The sequence below is a fragment of the Magnolia sinica genome, chromosome 6 (genome assembly GCF_029962835.1).
Source record: "Magnolia sinica isolate HGM2019 chromosome 6, MsV1, whole genome shotgun sequence".
NCBI classification, from domain to species: Eukaryota; Viridiplantae; Streptophyta; class Magnoliopsida; order Magnoliales; family Magnoliaceae; genus Magnolia; species Magnolia sinica.
The window spans coordinates 101,748,128-101,774,591 of NC_080578.1; the positions used below are offsets into that span (position 1 = coordinate 101,748,128).

Here is a 26,464-nt window from a genome sequence, read left to right on the forward strand (position 1 = left end):
TGATATCTCTCCTTTGGAACAGTTGTTGGTGGAAACTTTGACGTGTCGTCCTCCGATAGGCACTAGATCTATCTCCAGGTCCCTCCGTCGATCCTCCTTATCACTTATCTCTAAATGTGAGATAATAAGCACACCCAAATTTCTTCTGGACAAATGGACAACCCTAGTCTTGCAATTACTATGATAAAATTAGACGGTACAAATTATTGAGAGTGGTCCCAGGCAGCCTGGATGTATATTGGAGCACGAAAGAGATTGTGGTACATTACAGGAACCAAGAAGCAACCCAATTCTGACGATCCCATGTGCGATGAATGGGAAAGTGAAAACTGGCTTGTCATGTCTTGGTTGTGGGCTCTATCTTTCAAAACCGCAAAGGATGTATGGGATAAATTTGTCAAAATGTACTCTCACTAAGAAGACAACCCACCTTTATCAACTCCACACAAAGGTAAACAATCTCGAACAGGGAGATGGAACCATACAAGAGTACTTTGCTAACTTGAACAAAAAAGGGAAGAATTGGATACTTGTCAAGCAACTATTCTAGAACCGGAAGATCTGAAAAATCAAATACATCAACTCATAATTTTTAAGTCTCTCGCTAGTCTTCGTTCAAACTTCGAACCTCTACATATACAGTCTTGGGAGAGAATCTCTTCCTACTTTGAATCTGTATATAATTACATCGCATAGAGGCTAAACGACGAAATGTCTCCCATTCCATCCTTCTAGAATGGTCAGCTTTGACTACTGACTCTAGAAATGCTAAGAGGCGAGGGATAGGATGAGGAAGCGTAGACAAAGATACATGCAGATGCACACGCTGTGGAAAGAGATGACATCTAAAGGAATATTGTTGGCTCCTTCATCCCTATCTTTGGCCAAAGGATGTCAAAACAAAGTACTATACTAATGCGAGCACTATTGAAGAGACCACCCATTGTGATTAAGACCTAAGGGACAATACCATTAGTGACTTGCAACAAGTAGTAACTATCCAAGTCTCCATCTTTGCTACCATAGTTAGGGCAGTCAAGTACTTCTGCAATTGCGAACTGCATCTCATAGACATCCTACATCATTGATTCAGTGGCATCTGATCACATGACGGGTACGTCTGATGGATGCATTTCCCACTCCCCTATCTCTAGTAATATTAGATTGGCCGATGGTTCCCATTTTGAAGCCCTGGGAAAGAGAATTTTTCTTCTTTCCGATTCCTAGTCTATTTCTTTTGTAATTCGTGTTCCTTCATTTCCATCTATAAGCTCTTTAACCAAACAACTGTATTGTTGTGTCATTTTTTATCCATCCCATTGTGTTATTCAGGATTTGACAACGATGAAGACTATTGGTGGTGGTCATGAAGATCGAGAGCTCTATCTTCTTAATCGAGAATGACCCCGGTTCTGCTTATGTTTTAGCTTTTGATATAGATAATAAAAATCAAGTTACCTTATAGCACACCCATCTAGGTCATTTGTCTCTTCAATCATTATGTCATTTGTTTCCTAGAAAGTTTAATAAAAGTGATAACTTACAATGTGAAATTTGCTAGTTATCCCAGCATTGTTTAGCTACTTTTGTCTTGAGTAATACAAAGACATTAAAACCATTTTAACTTGTCCATTCAAAAATATGGGGACCTGCACTATAGTTTCTGTATTTGGCTTCAAATATTTCATTTATCGATGATTCCTCACGATATACATGTGTTTACCTTCTAAAAACTCGCGATGAGGTTTCATTGATTATAAAGATGTTTCATTAAATGGTTTCTACTCAATACAATACCAAGATTAAAATATTTGATTTGACAATGCCAGAGAATATTTACAAATTTTTTTTGTTGATCATGGTATAGAATTTCAAACCTCGTGGCCTTATACATCACAACAAGATGGAGTGGCTGAACGTAAAAATTGGTAATTATTGGAGGTTGCCCTATCTTTACTAATCGGCATTTTAGTATAAAAAATATATTGGAATGAAGCCATTCTTCTTGCGACTTATAAATCAATTGGTCTTCGACTGATGTTCTGAAAGGCAATTATCCATTACAAATCTTGCAATCTCATGCATCTCTGTTTAACCCACCTCCAAAAGTGTTTGGATGCACCTGCTTTGTCTGCATTCGTAGACCATCTCACCCCAAGCTAAGATCATGATAATAAAATTTGTGTTCTTGGGTTACTCAAACTCCTAGAATGGGTACAAATGTTATCGTGCAGTAAATCAAAAGGGATACATTTCTAAGGATGTCACATTCTTGCAAGATGTACCTTATTTCAATTCACTAGGCAATGCTCATATTCTTGCACCTTTTCCACTTCCTATCATAGATTATTCCCATACTGAAGAGATACAAAGCCCTAATCCAACGGAAGAACTACGAGTTTACTATCGGAGGAAGAGAATTCCTATTCTTCCCGAACACCACTACTTTTCAACATTGGAACTAGAACAAGTGGATCTCCTAATTGTCTTTCGCAAAGGAATTCAGTCTTATATATATCATCCAAGTGGTAACTATGTTTCATATAAATATTTCTCCTTCTTGTAAGTCAAAATCTATCCCAATCAAGATTGCAGATGTCCTGGATGATCCTAAATTGAAAACAACCATGATAAAAGAGATGTTTGCCTATGAAAAATAGAGTTAGTCACCCTTCCACCCATTAAACATATAGTTGGGTGCAGATGGGTATTCATTGTTAAATACAAGGTTGATGGATTGATAGATGGATATGAAGTGCGACTAGTGGCCAAGGGCTTCATATGGAGAAGATTTCAATGAAATTTTTGCACCAGTGGCAAAATCAAACTTCGTGTGCATCCTTTTGTCTATGCTTGTCAATCGTAATTGGTTTGTACATCAATTGGATGTCAAAAACGCATTTCTACATGGCGATCTTCATGAAGAAATGTATATGATCCTTCCTCCTAGTTTTTGGCCCAAATTGGCATAGTCTTTTGTTTTCAGAAAGCTTTGGCCTCAAGTAGTTGCCTCAGGCCTAGTTTGAAAAGCTTGGCAGTACGATTTTCAACATTGGATTTTAAAAGTGCCTTTGACCATTTTGTATTTGTAAAACATATGAATGGTAATATGACAATACTTGTTGTATATATTGATGACACCATATTAATTGGCACAAGCACATTTGAGATAGATAATTTTAAGAAATTCTTTGCCTTGTCATTTGAAATGAAGGATTTAGGGCGGCTGAAGTACTTCTTGGAATTGAAGTGCCTCACTCAAAATGAGGAACCTTTTTATCCCAATGTATGTATATGATGGATCTTTTCTCTTAAGTTGGTTTACTTGGTGCTCATCCTCTTGACATACCCATTGAAGTAAATCATAAGTTACATGAGAGACAATTAGATGAAATCAATTTTATTGGTTCCAGATATGATTTGACATGGTCTGGCCCACCTGAGTTTTTAATCATCCTAGATTTTAGCCTCCAAGGAAAACATGAGGGGCAGAAGTGATGAACAGAATGGATTTCATGCAGACACATGGTAGGCTTGTTCAGGTGGCCCAAATCATTGATTTGATGGGACCAATTTGGATAGAATTGAAATCTATCAAAGTTTAGAATTGTTTTCAGCCACTAATGAAAGGGTTAGGATTGTCCATTCACTTTTGGGCTATAGTTTGGGATCATGAACAATGGGACTTTTTTGTACAAATCAGACACCGAGGAAGCAATGTGGATTTCATGGGCCCATGGGTGAGTGATTTAAGCTATTGATCTAATGGGCCAGTGGGTCTCACATGCAACATCCAATCTCCTCATAATTTTGACCACACAATTCACAATTTGTAATAAAAATTTAGGTTTGATCACGTGGTGGGCGTGGGCCACACGTTCTTTCAATTTGGACACATTTTGAAAAAAAAACACCACTTTTGATTTCTACTTTGTATGCCAACCGAACGCAGAATTTAAAATTTCTAGGAATCTTATGTAGCTAACGGATGAAAATCATCAACCACACATAGTTATATCAAACCCTAGGACCAAATCATGCCCCAGACGCATCCAATCCAAGATAGAGATTCTTCTACTACTAGCAAAAGGGAAAAACATCCAAAAAAACTAGCGAATAATCGAAGCTCTTACCAATTTTGATGGTCTGGATCATATGCCCCACGCATGCTAATATGCAATTGCACAAAACCCTAGCCCAAGGCTTGTAGAAAATATAAGAAAATGTCCTAAAAGTTGCTGGATAATCTTTGTTATTGAGTTTTATATGAAAGGGAACCGAAGAAAGGCCCTAAAACTAATTTGGGCCTTAAATCAAAGCATAACTATGGGTTGAATGTTATAAATTATAATCTCAACCCTATAATTTTGTTTTGAAGGAAAAATACTAAACTACCCCTATTTACTTCAGTGAGGCATAAGCAAAGCAAAATAAAGCAAAAAAAAAAATAAATAAAAAAAATCCAAAAATAGAGTAAAAATCGCAACTTAATAAAAAAACTACCACAAGACACTTTTGTGGACCTGAAAGTGTCCCATGGTCCATGGGTACCATAACATGTGTTCCATTGATGGGTCTACGGTTTTGGCCCGTTATGGAAGGTATTTAGACCCCCTTCCACTCTCTAATCCATCTCAAAACTTATCGGCAAGTAAATCAACCCGATCCATCAGTATTATGTTTTTCATGTCCTCATCATCCTCCCTGGGTTGGAAAGGACTCGACCTTGAGTCTGATCTGCAATCCGTTGCCTTGTATGATGTATGATTGGGACATCTCGCGCACACGGACGTCCCCCTTACGCACGTACGCGAGGAGGGCCCCACTTTCGATCTGGATTGATGAAGACATCCATGGAGGGTCTCCTAGTTAGAGGACTGTGTTTTGGTTCCTTGGGGTGGACCCGATCATCATGTGGATCCCATCATTGGATCTCATGATCGTGGCCCACTACCCTAGGTGACCTAGGACTTTGAGTTTTGCTTATTACCGTTATTAGGAACATCATGAACGGTTTAGATTGCATTGATTAGTTGTTATTTTTTATTACTTCGTCTTTAAGTAATAGTATGCGCGTATGGCGCGGCTTTTGGGGTACATGTTTTTCTTATAAATACGCAACCCCTTGTATGGCTTTTTTCATTGAAGATGATTAATAAAGTTCTACGTTTTCCTGCTTCTCTAATTCTCTGAGTTATGGAAACCTAATTGGGTGCAAAACCCTCCCTTCTTCGAATGGCTAACTACCGTGGTGCGAAGTCACACCCATCCCAAATCGCCCCCATCTCCTACCCTTTATATTCCTCATCTCCTACAGTCATCCCCTCATCAAATCCACCCATGTTTGCAGCTAATCTTTCCCCTACAGCAGATTTCCAGAATCTGGCCTTGCAGGAGGGCTGAAACTTCGGCAGATCATTGTGTTCAAATCGATCATCCGTTTGGCCTGAAATTTGGAGTGAAGGTGGCCCATTCCTGGCCGACCAGGCTTTAGCTAGCCGATTCTAGATTTGTGGGCCGTACACACGTGCGGGCTGCCATCCACGCAAGTGCGTCAGGCCGGTTTGCTGTCCATACGTGCAAGCCGATCATAGGTTCCCTTTCGTCTCTATTTCACTCCTCTTTCGCCTTGTTTCCATAACCCTAACCCTAGATCGTCTCAAATCCCCAAGTTCTATTCCACTTTTGAAACCTTAGGTTTTCTCGAATTAAAACTTGTGAATCCCTTGGATTGGAAAAATTATTCCTGTGCATGTGTGGCCAAATCTACTCTCATTTGAGTATTGTTTGGTTTATAATTTTAATTGATCCATCCCTAGCATGTGTAGGCCCGGACCTGCATAGATTCCCCTTGATTGAGTGCTTGACCTTATGTGGGATGTGAAATTTTGTGTGATTGTTTCTGAACTAGTATGATCTAAAGCCTGGAATCTCGCATATCATGTTAAAATTTTCATGTCATGCATCAAATTTGGTATAAGAGCTTAGGGTTCTTATAGGGGAATGCATTGCATGTTCAGGGTTTAGTCTATTCACGTTTAGTTTGCATTAACTCTCATCATAGAGTCTTGTAGGATCATTTAATCTCATTTAGACGCATATAGTTGTGTTAGAGGGTCTTTGAGTTGAGTAGTTGTACGCCCACACTTACTAGTCGCGGTTTTGGTTTACACCCTACGCTAAACATGGAGCAATTGCAAGAATTAATGGACAACCTAACCCGGCAGTTTGAGTCTTTAGGTAGGCGCTTGGAACAACGTATTGACCAACGCTGGGATGAACTTAATGTGCGCGTTACCCAACTAGAGACTTCAACCCTGCCATTGGGAAAGATGCCCAATCTTAGGCAGGTGGTAAGGAGGATAGACAAGGGAATGAGGGTAGCTAAAGAAACAGACATGGGCGCGCACCCATGCACCCACCCTACGAGGGGCATCATGATCATTATGACCCAGATGCGCAACTCCTTAAGGGAGTTAGAGTAGAGGCTCCTGTGTTTAATGGCCACTTGGGCCCTAAAGCTTTTCTAAATTGGTTGGCAAATATGGACCACTATTTTGAGTGGTACGACATGTTGGATGCTTGTCGAGTCCAATTTGCCAAGATGAAGCTTGTGGGCCAAGTAAAGAGGTTTTGAGCTACTGTGGAGCAAAAAAAAGAGAGGTTGAGGGAACCCCCAATAGGCCATTGGGGAGAAATGAAAGAAACTCTTAAGGAAAAATACCTCCATTTCTCTTATCACTTGAGGTTGGTTGAGGAATCGAAGTCCAAGTCTAAGCCTCTCTATATTCTAAATACCAAAGACTTTGAGTGAGAGACTAAGTCGGACTCAATGGTGTACGCCCTTGTGGCTAGGGAAAGTGCACTAGAGGCTAGTGTATGGTTATCCACTGAGGCCATTTCAGTAGTGGATGAGTTTCGTGATGTCTTTCCCGATGATCTACCGAATGAGCTTTTCCCTATGAGGGATATACAGCACGCCATTGATTTAGTCCCTGGGGCGACTCTACCAAACTTATTTTAGGTGGTCAATAGGATTTTGGGAAATTTGCTCAGGTGTTCAATAGGTCTGTCAATAGATCCACAAGTTTAAGTCCTTTTGAAGTTGTTACTGCTTATAAACCTAGGAAGCCTATTGATCTTGTCCCTATGTCCCTGTCCCATAGGCTATTAGAGTCTGCAGAGTCCTTTGCACATCACGTTCATTCATTGTATCAAGAAATCAGACGAAAGATCAATACTAGTAATGAACATTACAAAATTTCTACTGATCAACATAAACAATTCAAGGAATTCAATGTAGGGTACTCTGTGATGCTCCGCATCAAGCCAGAGCGGTACCCTCAGGGGGCCGTTCGTAAATTACACACCGTAGCGCTGGACCATTCAAAATTATAAAACAAAACGGTCTCAATACGTATGTGGTAGATCTTCCACCTTCTGTGGCAATGTGGAGGATTTAGTTGCATTTCAGGGGATCATTGATACATTGTCCAGCTTGTCACCTAACCATCCTGATTCCCTAGACCTTTCCCTTGATCCATGGCCCCCTCCCGACCCATCTTCCCAGCTTTTATCTCCCATACCTACCCTTCCCACACCCAGAGAAGAGATAAATGATATTTTGGACCATCAGATAATATCGACGTCAGATGGCGGATTTCAAAAGTTCCTGGTCAAGTGGAAGTAACGCCCAGCTTCAGACAGTACGTGGCTCACTGAGGAGGAGTTTCAGAGACTTGATCCTGACATCTTGGAGCGGTTTAGGAGTTTTGTTTCGCCAGTGGCGAAATCTTCGTAGTCGAGGATAGTTGATGGGGACATCTCGCGCACACGTAGGCCCCCCTTATGCACGTATGCAAGGAGGGCCCCACCTTCGATTTGGATCGATGACGACATCCATGGAGGGCCTCATAGTTAGAAGACTGTGTTTTGGTTCCTTGGGGTGGACCCAATTATCATGTGAATCCCACCATTGGATCTTATGATCGTGGCCCACTACCCTAGGTGACTTAGGACTTTGAGTTTTGCTTATTACCGTTATTAGGAACATCATGAACGGTTTAGATTGCATTGATTAGTTGTTATTTTTTATTACTTCGTCTTTAAGTAATAGTATGCGCGCATGGCGCGACTTTTGGGGTATATGTTTTTCTTATAAATAAGCAACCCATTATAGGGTTTTTTCATTGAAGATGATTAATAAAATTTTGCGTTTTCCTGCTTCTCTAAATCTCTGAGTTGTGGAAACTTAATTGGGTGCGAAACCCTCCCTTCTTTGAAGGGCTAACTACTGTGGTGCGAAGCCACACCCATCCCAAATCGCCCCCATCTCCTACCTTCTATATTCCTCGTCTCCTACAGTCATCCCCTCCTCAAATCGACCCACGTTTATAAGTAATCTTTCCCCTACAGCAAATTTTCAGAATCTGACCTTGCAGGAGGGTTGAAACTTCGACGAAGCACCATGTTCAAACCGATCATCCGTTTGGCCTGAAATTTGGAGGGAAGGTGGCCCATACCTGACCGACCAGGCTCTAGCTGGCCGATTCTAGATTCGTGAGCCCCACACACGTGCGGGCTGCCATCCACGCACGTGCGTCAGGTCGGTTTGCTGTCCACACGTGCGGGCTGATCACAGGTTCCCTCTCGTCTCTATTTCACTCCTCTTTCGCCTTGTTTCCATAACCCTAACCGTAGATCATCTCAAATCCCCGAGTTCTATTCCACTTTTGAAACCCTAGGTTTTCCCGAGTTGAAACTTGTGAATCCCTTGGATTGGAAAAATTATTCCTGTGCATGTGTGGCTGAATCTACTCTCATTTTGAGTATTGTTTGGTCTATAATTTTAATTGATCCAGCCCTAGCATGTGTAGGCTTGGACCTACATAGATTCCCCTTGATTGAGTGCTTGACCTTATGTGGGATGTGGAATTTTGTGCGATTGTTTCTGAACTAGTATGATCTAAGCCTGGAATCTCGCATATCACGTTTAAATTTTCATCCTGCATCAGTGTAAGATCAACAATATTGAACATATTAAAGGTTTTCACTCTAGGTGGTAGCTCAATGTGATTGGTGTTGTTGTTAATCCACTTCAAGATCTTGCGCGGGCTAATTTTTAATTTTTAATTTTTTGCTTCAACTTGTTGTAAGTGCCCGCCATGAATCTTTCTTTCCGCATGCGGACCCACACTAGATCTCCCTATTTGAAAATCACCTTCTGGCGTCATCCGTGCCCTAAACCTTGGGATAGAAGGCTGACATCCCCCGTGGTTGCAGGTTTTGCTCGGACCTTCCCTCTCATGGGTTTCAATACTGTTTTCTGATTAACTTTAATGAAGGTGTATGTATTTTTCCAACCATCGTGAATAGTCTACCGGTCCTAATGTCATGGTTAACCTAATAATATATGGCACATGTCCATCCCTAGACTATGTTTCACCTAGGGCTGTATACGAACTAGGCTAGCCCGGTTAACTCACTTGACTCGGCCCGAAAAAGCTTGACTCGGCCCGACCTAGAACGGGCCATTTTCTTTAGCTCGAAACTGAGTTCGGGCCGAGTTCGAACAGGTCCCAGTTCGGCCCAATTCGGTCCAAAACCTGATTCGACCTGGCTCGACTCGGCCCGACTCGGCCGTTTATCTATATATATTCCCTAAATCCTTACCCTAACCATTTGAGATAGAGAAGTGAGAATGCTGCCCGACCCTAAACCCTAAAACTCTCAATCTCTCTCTCTCTCAATCTCTCTCTCCCTCTCTCTCAATCTCTCTCTTGACTTTTGGGATAGTTCACCGCGCATCTTTGAAGTGACAGTGACTCATCCACCTCACAGGTGTCATAGATTTACAGCAATCCAGGCCGTCCAAATCGTGGGTCCCTTTGTAGATGGAGCAGGTCCGAAACTGGCCCGAACTCGCCCGATTGCTGACCGGGCCGAGTTTGGGCTGGACATGTTGGCCGATGGCCGGGATGGGCCGGGTTCGGGTTGTGTTTGATTGGTGATTGGGCCGGGCCGGGTTGTACCCAGTTCGACTCGGTTTGGCCCGATGTACACCCCTAGTTGCACCATACATTGTCATGATAGTTTTTACCAATCGTGAAAGAGGCCAAACAATGACGAGGAACCTTTACCTCACTACCTTGCTTAAACCAAGCAAGTTTATATAGAATTGGATGCCTTTCGGTTCTCAATTGGAGCTTCTAATATCTCCTCAGAGATGACATTTTCAATGTTGCCACCATTGACGATTGTCCCATAGACTTTGTCATTCACTGTGCTACTCATGTAAAAGATATTAGTCCGCAACCAATCATCTTCCTTAGGCGACTTTGGTGCGAGAAGAGCCTTTTGGATCACCAATGTTTCTGGACCATCTCCACACTTTCCCTTGTCTCCATCATCAGTATCATAATCTGCACTATGCGTTCCTGTTATGGTCTCACCTTCATTGTCAACTAATTGTTCTTTCACAACTGCTTTGGAGCTACTGGCCAAATTGACTTGTTGCTACCTACATTCGGAGGAAATATGCCTAATTCTGTTGCATTTATAGCACTTGATATTTTTTTTGACTTGTTAACTGTTTGTATTGCTACCCCGTTGTTCAAAACTCGTGACCCATACACTGGAGTGACATTCTTAGCTCGACTCGAATCCTCTACATACTTATTATTGCTACTCAAAACACTAGTGGATCGATTAGATGCTTCTATGTGACCATACCTGGCTTTGGTCCTCTTTTCAACTAAGGTGGCTTGCTTGCATGCTTTTGCAACAGCAAACATTGGCTGAATCCCTAACAGATCTGCAACCGATCCATAACAAGTAACTAGCCACTCTTCGGCATCCAATAAATTATTTCGGGCCACCACATGATGAAACTCTTCCGCCTACTCCTCTATAGTCTTGTCCTCTCGTCGAATATGTTGTAATCGTTGGAAAAGTGATTACACATAGTCGATAGGTAGAAAATCCCCCTTCATGAGAAACTTCATCTTCTCCCATGTTTTCACCTTGGACTTTCTGCCTTTCTCGGGTGGCCTTAACTTGTTCCCACCACGCTGAAGCTCTACCTTTCAACTTCATGGCGATTATTTTCACATTTTTTGATTCGTCTACATCTTTGTAATCAAAGATCCTCTACACAACATCAATCCAACCTAGAAAACTGTCCTTGTGCATGCTACCATGATATTAAGGAACTTCTAGTTCTACCTTCACTTCCAACTCCCTACTTCGATCATAATAATCCCTCCTTAACGCTCGTCGCGGCTCAACAAATAGAGCTTCACGATGGAATGGGTTAATGTCACTCCCACTTGACTCATTGTCATCGTTTTCTTGAGTTGGTGGTTCATTCCTCGCTAATAGCGTAGTGAGTTGTTGGGAAATGGTCTGCATCGCCTCTCTAATATGACAAATCTCTCTTTTATTGGATCCGTTTATTCTTCGTCCATTCTTCGTGCACCATGGCCTCTACCTCTACGTGGCATCATCATAAGAGAGGAAGCTCACACAAGAATGAAATAATGGCCAAAACGGAGGCTTTGATACCAAATGTGATGTAGCTAATGGATGGAAATTAGCAACCAGACAGATGTTTCAAACTCTAGGACCAAATCATGCCCTAGACACACCCAATCCAAGATAGAGATTCTTCTACTACCAACGAAAGGGAAAAATATGCAAAAACCAACGAATGGTCGAAGCTCTTATCAATTTTGATAACCTGGATCCTACGCCCTGTGCGTGCAAATATACAATTGCATAAATCCTAGCACAAGGCTTGTAGAAAAGATAAGAAAATGTCCCAAAAGCTGCTGGACAATTTTTTTTTTTTAAAATTGAGTTTTATATGAAATGGAACAAATGAAAAGCTCTAGAACTAATTTGGGACTTATAGCATAAGTATGGGTTGGATATTATAATCTCAACCCTATAATTTTATTTTAAAGAAAAAAAAATAAAAATACTAAACTACCCCTATCTACTTAAGTGAGGCAAAAAAAAACAAAAAAAACAAAAAACACACACAACAACAACACTAAAATTCGTCCAAAAATAAAGTAAAATCGTAACTTAATAAAAATGCCACCAAAAGACACTTTTGTGGACCCAAAAGTGTACCATGGGTACCATAATGTGTGGTCCATTGATGAGTCTACGGATTTGGCCCTTTATGGAAGGTATTTGGAGCCCTTTCCACACTTTAATCCATGCCAAAACTCATCGGCAAGTAAATCAGCCTGATCCATCGATATTATGTCATCCACGTCCTCATCAGTATCATAATGCACTACTACAAACTACAAAGCTGATCAAAATAGAGATACAATACCTGGTGGTTTTAAAATACCTGATAATTAAAATATCTAGGTCATTCAAAAACCTCCACTCCAATTGGTCCCTGGTGGTTTTAAAACAATCTCCAAAATACTGGTAATATATGCTATTTTTTCCAATAGTATTTTGATAATATACAAATATCCAAAATTCCTTCACTCTTAACTTTACCATTTATATTTCATTATTTAAATTTATATCTTTAGTTTTTTCTGAGATTTTCTGAAACATATCCTGAGATATTCCTTGGCAAGATTTTGCCGAGAAAAATATTTGTTGCTTCTTTTCCTGTAGTAGAAACTTCGATTCTTAAACAAGTTGACAAATGATTGGTCTGAATAAATAGTATCATAATGTGAAAGGAGCTGGATATCATCATCACAGTCTTGTCCCAACTATTTAGAGTGATATTACAAATATTCCGTATATTATCAAAAGCAAAATGAGTTCGATTATTTCCTTTGGAAAATATTGGTGCCCATGGAGGGGATTAACTTTCTTTTTTTTAAAATTATTTTTCTTCCCTATTGCATTTGTTAATCTCCCCCCCCTCCCCCCCAAAGAATTGCCCTGCAGAATCCTTCCTTTATTTTAAATGAATTAAGGATGTGTTCCCAGTCCATGGAATCTTTTATCAGCTAATTTTGAGGGAGGTTAATAGTATTGCTGCTACTTTGGGTATGGAGTCCATTTGTATTCTTTGTTTATACTCTGGTCTTTATGGCCATCCTTGGTATGCATTCATTACTTGTTTCTGAAGTTTTAATTAATGACTGTTAACTGCTTCGTACCTACGAATCTTGTAACAGATGGAGGTGCTTGGTGTTTCTCTTCCTTGGAGGAGCATATTTACTAATCAAGGACTTGGTGCAAAATATATTGAGCTAGTCCAAAACCGTCAGAAAGAGACAACAAATCCATTTCTGTCTGGTTCTGATATCGATCCACATGAGGTTACATCTTTGCCTAATGAAAATAAGTTATCATCAGCTCAACCAAGTGTGCTTGTCAGCCATGGAGTAGACCTTCTCACTGGGGATTTGTTATTTTCTCAGTCTATTAATGAACCAGAGATGCCACAGGCAACAGAAAATGCTGGCTTTGGAGCAATGGGCTTGATTGATTTCTTTGGTGATTCTGTTATTGATCATCGGAATTCAGAAGCAGCCAAGTTGTCCACGCAAGATGAGACACCTAAAGATGCCAATAGTGTCCAACATTACATAAATTGCTTTAGAAGCTTGTGCGGTCCAAATATGGTATATGCTTCTGAAGTTGCTTAAATTTCTTAGTTTATATCCTTGTGGGTCCATGATGTTTTTTGTTTGTGTTTTTGCTTCTGTGTGTGTTAATTATACTTGTTCATAATATTGTTATGCACTTAATCTTTCACATATATATGGTTTTATGGTGTTGTTGAATTGCGATGCTTGGCATTTGGGATTAGTCACCTTTATTACCTATTCTGTTAAGTGCCTATTTGGGCTTATGATCGACATTTATCCGAATAGCTTCCATTTCTTGTTCTTGGTGGTATACCCCTACATACATTTTTCTACTTATTCACACAGACCGTATTCAGAACTGAGGTGGGCCATACCATCTGAAATGATGGCAAATCATGCTTAAAACATCCAAAAGCACTTAGTGGGGTCCACCTGAGTCTTGGAACGGCCTGAAATTTTGTGTGATCCCTCATCCAAGTGGTACATGCAATGGACGGGCTGGATGTCTAAATCACATCTCACTAGGCCTTATATCGATCAGGAAGTTTTCAATGGGCGGGCACCCACTCTCAACTGTTGTCTATGGTGTGGCCCACCTAAGTTATGGATTGGCCTGATTTTTAGGCCCATGTCTCACCATAGAAGGCTGCATCTGATTGATGGTATGGATGTCCATCACACATCACAATGCAAGAATCACACCGATCGGATGGCCCTAACCCTTTGAATGGGGCCAGTTTGTTACAACCTTCTGTAGTTTACGAGCCATAAATCATAGGGTTAGAATCATCAAATCACAGTGATACCTTAGGATCATAAGAAATACAAAGTGGGATGTATCTACTAGACTTTTCAAGATGATGATTGGACCTATTTTGTTTCTCCTGTCAATCTTGATTGTCCATTTTCATGCTATTGATCGGAAGCTTAGGATCATCTGATTGGCATGATTTTTGAACCATGGCTTATTAATGAATGAATGGTTTAGATCGACAATAGGTCACCCCGTGGCCGCTTTGTCACCCTTGTTCTCTCCATTCCAGCCTTGTCTATTGTTAAATAAGCTTTGATTTCTCTTGGCGACTCATCTTGTTGTCCCCATTACTGCTTCCCAATGTTGCCATACCATCTGCCACCATATTATTTTCCCTGTACGTGTGGGAAATCCTGTAATTGAGTTTTGCAAGCTGATCCTTAAGCTCACCTCATATATACTAAGTTTGCCATGATGGAGAGAGAGCTCTAGATATACTTTCCGTTACAACTTTCGAATCCGACTCTATCACCACATTTGATTCTCTTCAACTGTTGGTACTCTTTGACTTATTAAAATGCTATCTCAAACAAGGAATAGAATACCATCCGTGTTGTTGAGAATTAGCACAGTTAGTGAATGTGTTTTAACCCTAGATCGATATCCATCATCAAGATTGATGCATGAAAACATCATTTTTGTGAACATTGTATTGGGGTATGTACCGATGTTTTCTCAGTTGCCACCATTTCAAGTTTTTGGTATTGCACTATGTATCACACCCTTGGGTGCAGAAATATTCAGAAAATATTGCATGTATCGTGTAATGTATCATAGTCTGAGGGAAACATTGAGGAAGCTTTAGGAAAATGGTGGAATTTTTCAGCGAAACTTCATGAGATGTTAAAAAACACATGATTACACATAGAAATCAACATCACAAAAAACTATGCATAACAGTTTTTCATCGTTTAGGGGACAACTGTGCGCTGTCGGCCATAAGTGATGCACTTATATCCAAAATGAGTAACTATTATTCAAATTGTCATGCAATAAAAAGCAGTATAACACAAACAATACAGGCAGAAACTAAAAGAATCCAAAAATATATCTTGGTCTCAGATCCACATGGAGCTAACTAGCCATGGGAGTTCTCTTATGTTTTGCGAAACACAGTATTTAGCTTCAAGGACAACTGTTTTCCTTTGTCAAAAGGGGGGTAAATGTAATCAATAAGACCATTCTTAATCAACTGCATTGCCCCTTGTGATGTAGCAAAGTGAAGGATTGAACTTTTTCTCTTTTTCTTTTTTATGGATGAGGTTGAGGGTAAAAAGTATACATACCAATTGTACATTCACCACTTCCACTTGATTGCCACAAATAGAGAAGAAAATATCCAACAAGGACAACTGAATTAATTTGCATCAGGCTTTTAGTTTATTCAACTAGTAACAGAACTATCCTATAGAATTAAGGATAGAACTCTGGCTCCTGGGTGACATGGCAGCAGGAAATATTGCAGATATCGTGGGAAATATCATTAATATCATGCGATTCATTGTAATTTTTGTATTCCAGGGTTGTAACATATCCCATCCCTAGTGATACTGAGATGTTGGCTGATATATCATCCGATAGCATGGCTACATAGAACATTTGTTGCAACCTATTGAAACATATCCTTTATTCTCATCCATGTTTCACTGAATCTCCCATGGTGGCTGACATTACTGCATTTTTTAGTGTAATGCACATGTCAGAGGCTCCTATTTTTCTTGAATTTGGCCGTTCTGATTATGATCGAAGGAGCCTGTGAATGAATCTTTCCTTGTTTTCTTGGATTACATGTTAAGTATGTCATTTTTTCTTTCTGACTAAGTGATTTTCATATTATTACATGTGCAAGTTATTTTTGACACATGGCCAGTGCTTATAATCATTGCTAGGAATCAGATAGTGACTGGAGCTAGAATTCATGTTTCGTTTTGTTGACTTTGTCATTTTTACTTAGTTACATGTGGTAGGCTATCAAAGTATGGCTGCAATGTGGCAAGTTCTGATGTTGATTAAAGCTAGGATACAGAAAATTTTTGATATCCGTTTGTATTTTTATTTTACATGTCAACTGTATCACGTCGTTCAGAATTTACAGGTCATTTTGAAGCACCTGGATCTTTTGAGTACACAAACCTTTGATAATTTTGTACAATTAATACTTTGGAATTTGACCTCTAGGCATTCTGTATATGCTACTTTTCAGGAAAAGGTGATGGACTTTCTTGAAGCCATGAAACTTGAAGTTGAGCGATTTCGTTTGAATCTTTCTGCTGCTGAAAGAGATAGAGCTTTGTTATCAATTGGTACTGATCCTGCAACGGTGGATCCAAATGGACTACTTGATGATGCCTACATGGGAAGATTATCCAAAGTTGTAAACATTCTTGCATTGCTGGGACAGGCTGCATTTGAAGATAAGATGACTGCTTCCATTGGTCTTGAGACTGTAGATGATGACGTTATAGATTTCTGGAACATTGCTAGAATTGGAGAAACCTGCTTTGGTTCCATTTGTCAAGTTCATGCGGAAATGCAGCCAACTGCTCGAGTACCTTCTGGGGTCCCTTCTGTAGGAGATTCACCATTGCTTCTGGTTTGTTCCAGTTGCAAAAGAAAGGTATGCAAAGTTTGTTGTGCTGGAAAGGGAGCTATTCTGCTTGCAGACTATAATTCAAAGGAGGTGGCAGGCTTTAATGGCTTCTTGAGCCAGAGTGGGGGATCTAGCCATGGTGGTCAAAGGGAGGGGATGCCTGTTAATGCAGATGGTGTTATCTGTAAATTGTGCTGCGATGAAGTTATTCTTGATGCACTGTTTGTCGACTACATCCGGGTCTTGAGCAGCGCACGGAGAAGAACCCGTGCAGACAATGCGGCATATAAGGCTTTGGATCAGGTGATAGGATTTGCCTCAAGTAATTTTATTTCCGAAGTAGGCAGAAAGACTCATCAAGGTGTTGAAGCCAACAAGAACTGGTTCGATAAATTACTTAATGGAATGGAATCACTTGCTGATTTTCCACATGCGAGCTTACTGCATTCGGTAAAGCTTGGAGTTTGATTTTTTCTTCTTTTCTTTTGTTGATGTATTGGATTAGTAGACAAGCTGTATATTTATGATGTTTCCCCTGTTACTGTATATGCATGTCTTCTGAATTTCTTGAGTTTTTATGATATAGATGCGTGCCTGGCTTTAGTGAACATTGGTCATATTCACTATTATCATTCAATGAATTAGGAGATGTTCTCTTCAAGTAAACTCGCCCACTTTGCATGAATAGCACTTAAACCCTTTGTTTGAACTTAAATATTTTAAAACTGCATGATTGAGAAATAGACAAATGCATTATTGGAAAATAGACAAACTCATGATGGTCAAATAGTGTGTCAGCTTAGTGCTTGCACCAAAATGTAGAATTCTATATCAAAACAGTAAATATTTCTTATTTCCGTCGTTCCATTTCTCATTAAATGGGGAATGAACCTTCTTTTGTGAAACGGCAACACCATATTCACTTGTGCATTGCCCAAAAAAAAAGAAGAAAAGTTCTGTCAGGGTACACCGTGCTTTTTGGGTAATCATGCCCTTGACCATCTTGAAACTTTTGTCCACAACAGGTGCTGTAGTGAAATTTCCGGGTTACATCGACTTTGAATTGACGCTACTATCCTGCAAAAATTTCATATAAATCTGCAGTGAAATGTAGAAAGTTCATAGAACCTGTTAATCCTGTGGTCGAAGTCAAAATAGGCAATTCTAGATTTTTGAAGGTGAAAAATGGAAGAAACTGGCCACTCAAAAAATTTGGAAGAAATGTGAGAGTTTCGGAATTCTTCCACTTCACCCTTCAGGCCATGTTTGGATAGTAGGGATTCCATGTCAAACAAAGGAAAAGGGTTTTCCTTTGATGTGATTTTTTTTTTTGGTTTGCATGGCAAAGAGAAGGATAGATTCCACAAAGCAGTCATTATGCTTTTCCATAATTTGGATCATTTGCACAAGGTACTCTGTGATTTTTGCGAGAAGAATATAATATTTCCACTTGCTATCCAAACAAAAACTCTAAAATTGGAATCCATGTTTCAATACTGCTTGTGGAAATCACCATTAGATAAATTTTTTTTCCTTTCTTTTTCTTGGAATCCATGTATCCAAACATGCCCTTAAGATCGCATTGTAAGTGTGGGAAAAATATAAATAACTGACAAGAAAAAAACATAATTCTAAAACAGTATAACTTTCGAGTTGTCAACTTTTGAACTCCCTTGGATGTCGTAATGTATCTCTGAAACACAACACTATCAATAGAGAATGTGTGCGTAAGTATAGCTTTTTGTTATGTAAACTTCCATAATTTTGCACAAGGTGTTGCATATAAACTTAGCGTTTAAGATTTCATTTTTGTTATTTTCTATGAGTAACAGTTTTACTCCTCTTTTATTAGAAAAATTAATACAAAACAATTTTACTTTCTGATTTATTTTGTGGTTCTATACAACAGCAATTTGGAGATGAATCAGCTCAACAGATAGATTTGGCTATTTTATATTGATTTCTAACCACATCACATGTTTTGCAGGTTGAAACAGCAGCTGGTTCTGCACCATTTTTGTCATTGCTCTCTCCATTCAACACTGGATCACAAAATTCTTACTGGAGAGCTCCCCCTAGGATTTCTTCGGTTGAGTTTGCTATTGTTCTTGGCAGTCTCGCTGATGTCTCTGGCATTATCTTACTTGTTAGTCCATGCGGCTATTCATCATCTGATTGTCCCATTGTGAGCATCTTACCTTATGTCTATGCAGTATCCATTTTGTTGTTTAAATATATTCTTGCAAATATGGACCCTATCAGTTCACTTGCTGCAAATGCAGGGATGAGGAAGGTTTCCTTGCTTTATCTTCTTTTATTTATTTATTTATTTATTTGTTTGTTTCTCCTTTACTACAACCATTTACTGTATGGTATTGAACTTGTGGATATATTTTTTATCGATGAAAAAAATATTTAAAAACGAAAAGCAAGACAACATCAAAGCTAGTGTCTCTTTTCCTATTTTATGGTCAGATTTGTGATTTTCCTGTTCTGTTTTTAGTCTATTTTGTAGTTCTTTAGGCTTTGGCCTCTATTCAAGAAGGGGCGGATCTTAAAGGTTTTCAGTAGGGCTAAACTGAACGTAATGGTATGGGCGATAGCATCCAATGTAAATCCTGCTAGTGTCTCTTTTCCTGTTTTATGGTCAGAATTGTAATTTTTCTTTTCTGTTTTTGGTCTATTTTGTAATTCTGTAGGCTTCAGCCTCAATTCAATAAAATCTTCATCATTCAAAAAACATCAAAGCTGGCGACTTCCCTACTAAGAAACGACTGCTGGACACAGTCAGTGTAAATATAGACAAGATCATTCATTTCCTTACATATAATTGAAAACGAAATGTTTAGCCTAGAAACAATCTCCTTAATTTTTTCAAACCTCGAACTGGATTGAACTTTTGGAAATTACTTTTTTTTTTTTTTTGGATAAAAAGAAAAAAAAGGAGAAATTACATAAAAAGAAAGACTTCGTCAGTACAAAGCAAAGATCGGAGGACACCCTCAGAAAGAATTTAGCCAATGTTGTTCATTTCCCTACAATGATGTAGAAGTAAATGGAAGAAGACATGTATGCACAGCTGCCAATCAAGGAAGCATCTTATACCTGGTGTCTTCTAGAACTGTCCAAGTGGACCCCAAAACCACTCCAACAGTTGCAGCACGAATGGATCCAACTCCGGAGCAAAAGGGGCTTAATGCAGCTGTTCTGGAGGCTTAAGCAGGGCTGGTGTCATCCTAACATCAGTATGCCGGTAATGTCAGCATGATGTTGGGTTTCTTTCATGAATATAGCAGTTGCATGGACCCTTTAAGCTCTTAAAGGAGTATTTTCTTTGTGGGTGTTCTGGACAGCTATGTGTGTGATTTATTTAGAAGATTTCTTGCTTTTATGAACCTTCTGTTAGGAATTATTACATTTAGGATTTGGTTAGCCTATATCCGTTTATAAGGGAGGAATTAGGGTTGCTTTGGAGATTAGAAAGGGTGTATATTCAGCTGAAAGATAGTCATCTTGAATGATTGATGAGCAACTTGTATTTCTCTTAGGAGATGCCGAATGGAGGGACATTTTGTTGTTGGTTTAAAGCCTCTTTGCTTTGAGGGTCATCTCTCCTTTTCATGCTGAACACATGACATCTTGTATGAGATTTAAGTTTCTTTGCTAGCTGAAATTTACTAGTCTGGATGAGAGAATTGGGTTTTGTTTGCTGGAAATTGAAGAGAACTGCTGGAAGTCTCCTGCTTCTTGAGCTGGTAGAGACACATCCCCACAAGTGATTGATCTGCACTTCGAGTGCCGCTAACCGCCTTGGATGTTCCAAGGCTACCAAAAAAAATAAAAATAAAAATTGGAAGAAGCTGCTGGAATTTGTTTGCTAGTTGTTTGAAACCATTAATGTTTGCAAAACTGTTGGAAACTCTATTCAAGTTGCTGGCTGATGCTGGATTTTGTGATATTTTTGGTGGAAAATGTTGTGGTCCTATCCCACACCTACCAACTTGAAGATCACTGATGATTGCCATCGTTATTCTCTTGATTGACTTCACCATAAATACAAAGGAAAACAAAATGTGTAGCCTAGAAGGTCTCCCTAATCTTGTGCACAAAAGTCAACCTCCAATATTCCACATTGACTCAATTCTGCTCAAGAGAGGATGTTCTTGGAACCAGGCACCTTAACGATTTCTGAAAAGAGCTAGGTTAATGAGCACCATGCTCTTTAGTGCATATGCCTCAGAAGCGGAATGCAAGGATCCACTTCATTTGTAAATGCTTTCAAGCTCGTCCTTCTTGGATGCATTTACCCTTGTAGCTGTTGACAGGAGTTTTTTTTTTGATAGATTTGACCCCTAAACTTTAGAAGAGGAGATTATTCAAGTATCCATAGATGAGCAAGGTTTTAGATCATGTATTCTTTGATGAATTTCATGTTGCATCTTTCATATCATATTTGTGCCAGAATTCCCTTAAAATAGAAATTTCTCACACTTGAGTGGAATCACTGAACTGAATAAGGTGCCTACCAAACTTCATTCTTTTTTGGATGGTACCACGATCCAATATAACATATTTTGGGATTCCAGTTAATTGGTAGCTGGATTTCCTAGAAATGTATTCTTTTAGATGCCTAGACATGTATTGGGTAACATAGTGTGAAAAGAACCTTGAAACGTAGGGATTTTTCCCTGTATTAAATGAATAGAATGAATTCAAATGTGTCAAATGTTTATATGCTTCCCAAGTCTATCTAGAAAGGTTATAGGAATCTTCTCAAGCTTATCTAGAAAGATCCTAAAACTCTTCTGAAAGAAGAAGAAAGAGAGAGAGAGAACATCCTCTCTCTCTCTATCTCCACACACACACACACACACACACACACACACACACACACCAAACTCTTTGGTGGGATAGGTTGGGAAGAGATCTCCTGTGTTGGAGAATCGGCATCGACAATCATCGCACAATAAGGGGAAATGAATTCTAGGTAAGATCTCCACCTTGGTTTGTGAGATTCTAGGAATTTGATTGTATTTACATGGGGAGCCTAAAAATTGTAAAATTTGAAATTTCCAAAACCTTTCTCTATCATGCCTTTCATGAATCTCCAACAAGAAGATCCTAAGCATGACAATTAACACTAAAAAACAGTGGTAGTCTCTTTATCTAGAAAACAGTTAAGAGAACCTAAGTCCTTTTTCAAACACGGCTCCCTAGAAATGAAACAAGGGGAAGAAGAGAGGACTTAGAGGAACCGATGAGAACATTGTCAGCAACATACAAAAGAAGACTGACAAGTCCAAAGCAGTCTGAGCATGAATGAATTTGTGAGGTTCTACTTGAAGCCAAGCTCAAGCAAAGAACTGTTCAATTATTAAACCAAGCACTTGGAACTTGCTTGATTTCATAGATGGCCTTATGCAAATGAGTAACATGATCCGATTAAGAGGAATCACAAAAGTCATGAGGTCGTTCTATGTAGTCCTCTTTATAAAGAATGCCATGAAGAAAGACATTTTTGACATCAAGTTGTCTAGTAGACCATCTTCAAGAGACAGTGATGGTGTGAATTGTTAAAACAATTGCAGGTTTTACTACAGAACTAAAGGTTTTTCCAAAATCAAGACCATGCTATTGATTATATCCTTTGGTTACAAAATGAGCTCCATAGCTTTCAATAGAACCATCAGCTCGATCCTTTTCTATAGTCCTAGAGGTTGCCAACAACATTCGTATTGAGATGTTGGGGTACAAGAGTCCAAGGCCCATTGGCACGAAGAGCAGTCATCTTGCCAACATAGCTTCACACACCGCCGAGGACACCTGGCAGCAACAGTATCTGTAGAAGGTTTAAACTTAGCTTGAAGAGAGGTAAAATAGATCATAGTAGGCTATTGAGCCTCAAATTGAGCAGGCAAAGAGGAAAATGATTAATAGGGGGAATAGAGGATAGTGCATTGTAAGCATGAAGGCATGTGGTAATGGGTTCAATAGAGGAAGGATGTGAAGGTGGGAAGGGGGAGGGATGGTAGGTGGAGAAGGGGGGGAGAGTACTTTGGGATCAATGCTGATATACCTCAAAAGGACGGGATGGAGAATACGAAGGATGTGAAGAAGAATCTCCACCGATTGGGACGGAGCAGAAGGAGAATTTCCCTCAGAACTTACGAAGTGGAGGAAGAAGAAATAATGGAGTGGGATGCATGATAAATACAAGGTAACTGTAGCTCCTCTTAGATGGAGTAGTAATCTTTAGCATTCGGAAAGCATGTCCTGTTAAATGCAACATGTCATGAGATAAACATTTGTTAAAGTTGGCTGATGTGTCCAATAGGATTAAGGACACAAACTAAATGGATTGATTAAAGGTATCATACAATAGATGGGATCATTGCAAATAATGGGATCACATTTGTAAATGCTGGGACCTCGTGTGCGGCTCACTGCATAGATTCAATGCTCTTCGTAATAAGGGAAAGGCTAGCTATAAAGGGGTGAGTGAATATGCAAGGTCAGCGAGGAAGTTCATATATAATCACACTTGGTTGTTGTCAGAGATAAATAGTTTGAAGGGGACATGGTGAGGCCATGGGCAACGTGGTTCACCAAAAAATTCATTGTGTTGGAGAGCTGTAGTATACTTAAGGCTGAGCTGAGATATTTTTTCACCTTTGTCGAATGGGCAGATTGAGATAAGAGTGGCAGTCGGGTGTGGCAGAGGATTGAGGGGATAGTTATGAACAATGAATTCTGGGAAAAAGGTGCATGGCACGGTTGCGATTCTTGAGTCCATCTACAGTCCAGAGGGCGATGGACCACAAGACATATCTGCCTATGGGATCGATGTACGAGTACTATACGTATGAGTCAATGTGGCTCATGGAAGATGCCATCAAGGTTGCAGCCCTTCGGTCTTATAAATGGGTACATAATATCACCAACCATCAATGGTATATAGGATCCATGGGATCCCAATCCACTTCCATGTGTGATAGGCAACTCAAGTGGTTGTGGCACCTACATGCAGTCATCTTGCTAAGGCTATTGTCAGGAGTATGCCTACGGATATGGATAGGGGTATGGCTATGGACAGATTTATCCATGATATGGATGGGTATGGAGGTGTCTAGCCACATCCACAGCCACAACCATAACTAGTGCCGTTGGGAGCAACGATAATGTTAAGCTGACTACCTGGTATTCACATATGTGCATGCTGGTGCACTTTGCTGAGGATGAGATGAGTACTATCAATATGTTTGAGAGCACATGATCTGGTATCATAACCTCCGGAGCTGGACACAATACTACAGTTATGTGGTCCAACCATACCATGGCCATCCTAGTAGGGATAAGGGCAACAACTTCAAGCTTCCATGTAACTTCATGTGGATATGAGATAGAGGTTTGTTTTTGGTTTTTTAAGTTTCGTTGTATTGCTTATGTTTTATTGGCTGTATTGTATGGCATTTGAATGATATGAACTCATTCTTCGATATAATTGCATCACTTGTCATCGAGAGGGCATAGCTTTTCCCCCTAAACAATGGAAAGCTATTATGCAATCCTTTTTTTTTTTTTTATAATTTTTTTTTATAATTTTAATTTTAATTTTTTTAAATTATATATTTTAATATTTCGAGTTCTAAGTGTGTAACATGTTTGTTAACTTCTCTTGATGTTTCAAGAACTTCTTCAGCAGAGATGGATTCCTAAGGTGGTTAAAAGACAAGTCTGGCTCTTTCTCAGTCAGATCATTCTATAGATTTTTGTGTTCGACCAAGGAAAACCAAGGGGTATCTTCAACGGCCTTTCTATGGCATTATGGTGCTCCTTTGAAGGTAGTGGCGTTTGGTTGGCTAGCGGGGAGGAACAAAGTTCTAACTATAGACAATTCGTGCAACACAAAAATGATCCTTCTGAACGTCCGCTTGATGTTCTATAGGCCGATAACAACGTGGAATCTATTGATCACTTATTCACAGTGTTTGAATTATCTTCGATATTATCGAAATATCTCCGATATTATCTTTATCTCCAACTCAGTGATACCAATAACACTAGTAGCGATATCGATAACGCTGGTAGTATCAGAAATTCCAAGTATTAGCAATGTATCGCTAAGTATCGCCAACGTATCAATATCTCTAATGTAATCGCCACTATTTTCAAGTATGGAAATTCTAGGTGTCGCTTGTATTGCCAATGTATTGCCAATATTTTCGACAATGTAAATTCTAGGTAATGCTTATATCATAAGTGTATCGACGATATTTCAATAATATCGCCAATGTATTGATATCATCAAAATTTTGTTTATTAGAAAAAAATTATTATTATTTTTTTCATGGGCACATGGTTTTATGTAGTGTTCAATTTGTCATTGATAATATTGATAATATCTCGATATTATCGATATCGCAACATGTGCGATATTGAGACCACAATCTTTCATTTCCTTTTCAATTGTTGATGATTTCTTGGTGAAATATCATGTGTTGTTGATATTTTGCAATATCGATGGATGTTTGGAAGGAAGTTTGGATGGTTAAATAGGCCAGATGGGATGGTTGGACTAATTTCTTACAACAATACATGATTTTAACGCCCAATTAAATGGAAACTTGTTATGTATGCATTCTTTTTGTAATATTTTTATTTCTAAATATGCAAATATGTACATTTTAACATCTCCTGAAGTTTCGCTGAAAATTCTACCGTTTTTCCCATGTTTCCCCCCATTTCCGGTTATCAGCGATATTATCGGCAATATCGATATTGTTTTCGTATCCCTGACCAACGAAACTTATAGCGATACTGATACTTCGAACACTGCTTATTCATGCATCTTGCTTTTGTAAGGGAGGTAGGTGAGAATTTCTTGCAATTCTTCGGGGTTCAATGGGTGTTTCCAAACAAGATAGAGGAACTTCTAATAGCTTGGCATGGTGGAGGGAAGGGAAATGAATGTGGCACATAAGCTTGCTTGGTACACTCTAGGCACTATGATGGGAAAGGAATGATCAATGCTTCATAAACAAAGGAATGAAGCAATGTAAGTTTTTAGTCGGGTTAATCTTAATGTCAACAAGTGGTTGGAAGTTTTTAGTTGGGCTTTCCCTTGCACAAATTTTGTTTATTTTATTTTTTATTTTTTATTTTGGCTTAGGCCTTTTTCAATGAAATCTCATCATTATTCAAAAAAGAAAAAAAAATCTCTTGAAGTTTCACTAAAAAATTCCACCATTTTCTTTAGTTTCCTAATGTTTTCATTAGACTGCGATAATGTTGGATATATCATGATATTTCTTGATGGTTCCCATCATATTTCTGTATCCCAAAGGTGCCATACATCACATGATATTGATACTTAAAAGATCGATATATAGGTTCGTCCCCTAAGCAATAAAAACGATTACGTATAGTTTTTATTTTTAGTATTGTTTTAAGTTCTAAGTGTGTAATCACGTGTCTTTTAACATC

General features: G+C 39.2%; 1 protein-coding gene across 3 annotated transcripts in view; it reads left to right on the top strand.

Moving 5' to 3' along the window:
• LOC131249309 (probable phosphoinositide phosphatase SAC9) overlaps positions 1–26,464 on the top strand; it is a 68,926-nt gene that overhangs the window by 31,051 nt on the left and 11,411 nt on the right. For 2 of the 3 annotated variants that reach the window (XM_058249981.1, XM_058249979.1), the window contains exons 8-10: positions 13,161–13,610; positions 16,595–17,431; positions 18,969–19,166. In XM_058249981.1, coding sequence (XP_058105964.1) covers positions 13,161–13,610; positions 16,595–17,431; positions 18,969–19,166 — 1,485 coding nt within the window. The remainder of the gene's footprint in view (positions 1–13,160; positions 13,611–16,594; positions 17,432–18,968; positions 19,167–26,464) is intronic. The other variant, XM_058249980.1, reaches the window with a different exon arrangement.